The following is a 930-nucleotide window of genomic DNA, read 5'->3' as shown; positions in this document are numbered from 1 at the left end:
TCTTCGAGGAGTTCGCACAGCTTTTCGTGGGCTTCTGCTGTCCAGTTATCTCTGAGAAACCCCCAAAAGTCAAGGCGCTGGCTGGCCCAGGGTCTGCACGTCCTGTCGAGCCGATGAATTCCAGATAGGGATTGATAGGCCTTTCTCAGGAAATCCTTGCCCTGCCCGTTGGTCTCCAGGGACCTCATCATATCCCGGACAAATCGGGAGCTTTCCATGTCTACTGTAATCATTGCATTTTCTCGGCCGTGCAACGTAGTCTGCTGCTGCAAGAGAGATACAGCAGGCGACTCAAGGGGTCTCAATAACTCTTCCAATGTTTCATCTTTTGCGTTGCGTAGAGGGCATAAGAGCGCAGCAGCCACCTTCAAGTCCCCCGCAAGCTTTTCCCTTGAATACTGGATATGGCTGATGAGCCGTTGCGCTTCGAATGCCGGAACGGAGGGGGTGACCGATTCCACCTGCTGCGCTGCTGCCTCAACATCCTCTTCAGGGATCCCCTGCACCTTCCTCAGCAACTGCGCGAGCCCTACGCTATCCTTGGGCTCTTGCTTCTCCAACCTCGCTTGCTCGTCACATGCAGCTGCTGCCACTAGCCTGAGATGCTCTAGGGCTTCGATTCTGGCTGTAAAGCCCTCCAGCACGGCCACCAGAAGAGCACGTCTCGCGCTTTGAGCTTCCTCCTTCTCCGGATTGGTATCCTCCTCGGAGGGCGCCGCTGCCTGCACTCTTTTGACAAAATCCTCCAGAAGCAGCGTGGGGCCGTTGTTCTCGGAAGCTTCCAATACATTCTTGAGGTATTTTTCAACGATCTCTTCTTGTGTAGAGGCAGAGGCGCTGCGCACAGCATCCAATGCACGGGCCAAACACGCCGCCACATCTTCGCTCCCAGGAATAGTGCCGGAAGCTGCAGCATAAGGCAAAACCACG

At 55.3% G+C, this 930-nt stretch overlaps 1 protein-coding gene across 1 annotated transcript in view; it reads right to left on the bottom strand.

Annotated features, from left to right (window-relative positions):
* The window catches only part of EMH_0011170 (uncharacterized protein), a gene marked incomplete at both ends in the record, with an annotated part of 1,767 nt that overhangs the window by 259 nt on the left and 578 nt on the right, over nt 1-930 (bottom strand). Inside the window, one exon of the mRNA XM_013499147.1 lies at nt 3-930. Coding sequence (XP_013354601.1) covers nt 3-930 — 928 coding nt within the window. The remainder of the gene's footprint in view (nt 1-2) is intronic.

Source organism: Eimeria mitis, genomic scaffold, assembly GCF_000499745.2.
Source record: "Eimeria mitis Houghton genomic scaffold, Emh_scaff404, whole genome shotgun sequence".
Lineage (NCBI taxonomy): Eukaryota > Apicomplexa > Conoidasida > Eucoccidiorida > Eimeriidae > Eimeria > Eimeria mitis.
This window is presented reverse-complemented; position numbering and strand designations above follow the sequence as displayed.